At 37.7% G+C, this 3,530-nt stretch overlaps 1 protein-coding gene across 2 annotated transcripts in view; it reads left to right on the forward strand.

The window, feature by feature from the left end:
- Positions 1-3,530, forward strand: part of LOC106459896 (excitatory amino acid transporter-like) — a 75,835-nt gene that overhangs the window by 58,394 nt on the left and 13,911 nt on the right. For both annotated transcript variants that reach the window (XM_013919568.2, XM_022386474.1), the window contains 2 exons: positions 1,000-1,207; positions 1,568-1,755. In XM_013919568.2, the coding sequence (XP_013775022.1) occupies positions 1,000-1,207; positions 1,568-1,755 (396 nt within the window). The remainder of the gene's footprint in view (positions 1-999; positions 1,208-1,567; positions 1,756-3,530) is intronic.

Genomic DNA, 3,530 nt, shown 5'->3' on the forward strand with positions numbered 1-3,530 from the left:
GGCTAGCGCAGATAGTCCTCGTGTAGCTTTGCGCGAAATTCAAAAACAAACAAACATTAATTATGTTTTGATCAGTTACGATTACAAATATTTTTTTGGCTCTTTAAAAATATCTTGAAGTTTGCCCGCGAACCTATTTAACTGGAATCATTTTGTCCGTTAGGTTTCCGTTTATAGCAAACTACAGAACAAATCTTTCTAAAATTACATTATGCACTCAATGGTATTAAAATAACTTACATTAAAGCTTAAATCAGCAACAACAAAAAATTCAAGTAACAAATTCGATAGTTTTCCATCCATTCAGAATAAAAGTTTTTCATGTTTAAAGTTAAAGAGTAAATTATTTCTGTATTTCAGACTAATCGTTGTGAACATGTTTTGTTGCTATTGCAACGCGGAATACAACGTTAATGTTTGTTTTGTTGAATTTCGCGCAGAGTTACTCGAAGGTTATCTGCGCTAGCTGTCCCTCATTTTCAAGTGATAGACTAGAAGGAAGGCGGCTAATTAACACTGCTCGCTACTCTTTAGCGACGAACAGTGCAATTAACTGCACGTCATAACGACCCCATGGCTGAAAGATTGAGCATGTTTGTTAATGGGACTCGAACTCACGACCTGCAAGTTATAAAGCGAAGGCCCTAACCACCAGCCAATGCCAGGCACGGAATCTAACGAGAATATATTCCCTAAAAATTACAATTACAGACATGCGCATCAAAATTCTGGAGATCTTTTGACACATTTTTGTTTTAATATGAGTTAAGCTAGTGTGGTAAGTACAGTGTTTTCATTGTAACTCGTGAACGATATAATACATATATACTACCTTATAGCACAGTACACGAGGTACTGGTCCAAAAGAGATGCTTATTCCTGCCTTAATAGTGTATCATTATCGTAGTTAACTGTAAAATGAAAGAAGATTTGACACTTTATTTATTTGACAGTATTGCTACTACAATGTATCTTGTGCTTTTTTTTGTTGTTGTTAAGGTCTCGCCCAGTTGGATGCGAAGTCCAGCGGGAAAATGGGATCATACGCGTTAGTTTACTACTTTGCCACAACCATGTTTGCTGCTATCGTTGGAATCATCCTTGTTTCCAGTATACATCCTGGGGACCCTTCGATCAAAGAAGAGGTCGGATCTGGTACTGAAGACAAGAGTGTCTCAACACTGGACGCCTTTCTGGACCTGATCAGGTTAGCTTCAACTGTATACAGACGAACTTAAGTTAAATACAATATACACACAAAACAGAGTTGCTACTAATACATCTAAAATACGAATTTTGTATACACCAATGAGGTTCGTTTCTGGAAGCTCGTGGCTGTAAGCAACAGTAATGTGTTGTCTCATAAAGCTGATAAAAAGTATCAGAATACTGGAAATATCATTATGGCTTAAACATAATTAACATAACACCTAAAGATTAAGAGTTCTTTATAAGAATATTACAGCTTCTCTTATGTAGACTGTAATAGTGTTAGCATAGGTACCTTGCGAGTTCTGTAAAATATACAGAAAAAAGCTCTTAACCTTTCTTTCGGTAATCTTTTCAGAAATATGTTCCCGGAAAATCTTCTACAGGCATGCTTCCAACAAGTGGAAACAGTTTACGTCGAAGAAGAAGCAAAACCAAGTTTCATCCGAGCGACAATGAATATAAGTAATTACACTGACAACGACAACGTTACACAATACGTGGACAAAAGGACATTTGTCTACAAAGATGGAACAAATGTTCTGGGTATGAATATATCAAATTTTTCTAGTGTAGTTTCGTTTGAGAAAATTTCACTGCTTCACTCTTATCGTAATTGTATAAACCAAACGAGACTTGGAATTATATACAGACATAAAATAATATGTGAAACCAAGATGTTCTTGCTTTTTAAAGGAGTATTATCCATTTTCAACAAATACAATTTTTAAACGAATTCAAAGTTTTATTGCTTTATAAAGGAGTGTTATCTATTTTCGACAGATACTATTATTAAGTCAATTCAAAATTTTCTTATTTTTAAATACAATTCTTAAGTGAATTCAAAGTTGTTGGTTTTTCTTTTTTTCTTCTTCTTTTGTTATAACTCTAAAAAAGAAGAAAAAAGGCGTTTTTATCTTTCATGAATATATATATCCCTCCTTTCGTGTGGACACACGTTTTGTAGGTTTTGTTTTTCAGCCTCCTACTTTCATGGGATGTAGAAATGAACTTTTCCCATATTCCAGCACTCCTTCTCTCGTGATTAAAGGTTGCATTTGATGTATTAGTGGTCCATCAGCATATGCAGAGCCAAGCTTATTTAATGCTATCATCTTCTTTGTCAGCTAGACAATGATATTTTCCTTCAAAATTCAGTTTCATTAACGGAATACACAGCGTGGTCACAAGTAAATAGACACCACCTTTCCAGAAAAAATGAAATTTTTCAGTCATGTTCACATGAAGGGTGGGAGATCGAGCTTAGTGGAGTGCGTTGGCATCATAAATTTTGCGAAACACGTCGAAATATTGGAGGAAGGACTCTTGCCACTTTATTCCTCGGGTTTCGTGGACAAGAACACAACGTTGTTCCAGGAAGATGGAGCACCGTTTCACACTGCTAGAAACACCCAAAAGTGGCAGGAAGAAAATGGTATCCAGAAGTTGCCCTGGCCGACCCAATCCCCTGACATGAACCCCATCGAAAACCTTTGGGCCATACTCGACCGCAAGTAAAGAAACAACCAAAAACCAACTTCGAAGAGAGATCTACTCCAAGTTTTGAAGCAAGAGTGGGCGAAAATCCCACAATCTAAAATTGACGAGATGATTCTCACGATGCCCCAAAGGATCAACGAACTCCACGAAGCGAAAGGAAGATCTACTAGATATTAATTAAATTATAAATATATCAACCTCACCAAGAGTTTTGGCTCAACAGATTGCAGCCAACTGTGAAGCATGGTGGTTTCAGCGTGATGGTTTGGGGAGCTGTTTGGGTTCATTCTCCACACCCATATCCTTCCACTTTCCAAAAATTGAGCGAATCTTGATTCGTCTGAGAACAATACGGTCTTCCAAAAGTCCAGAGGCTTGGTCATAATATCACTTGCCCACTTACTTCGTCTGACTATGTTGGCAGGTCTTAATAAGAGCTTCAGTCTAGCTGCTCTGCAATGATAACCCAATCTGTGGAGAATCCGTTGAACAGATTTCGGGCTCATCCCACCAACTTTGGCTACTTCTGCAGTCGTTAATCTGGGATCCATTTCGATGCTCCTCTTGACAGCCCTTTTTGTCCTCTCCGATGGACCAGAACGACCCGGACGCTGCTCAGTTGTTTCCTGAACTGCACGATGATTCTGTTGACTATCGAAAGCAGGATTCCCAAATTCTGCGAAATTTGCAGCTGACTTATTCCACCATCTACTTGACCAACTATCCTTCCTCTAACAAAATCTGACAATTCAAAAGAACCTTGAGTTTTAGGCATGTTGTAGCACAAGATAATTAGTGTGCGGACCATTTTCATTTATATA

This window comes from Limulus polyphemus, unplaced genomic scaffold, assembly GCF_000517525.1.
Source record: "Limulus polyphemus unplaced genomic scaffold, Limulus_polyphemus-2.1.2 Scaffold677, whole genome shotgun sequence".
NCBI lineage: Eukaryota > Metazoa > Arthropoda > Merostomata > Xiphosura > Limulidae > Limulus > Limulus polyphemus.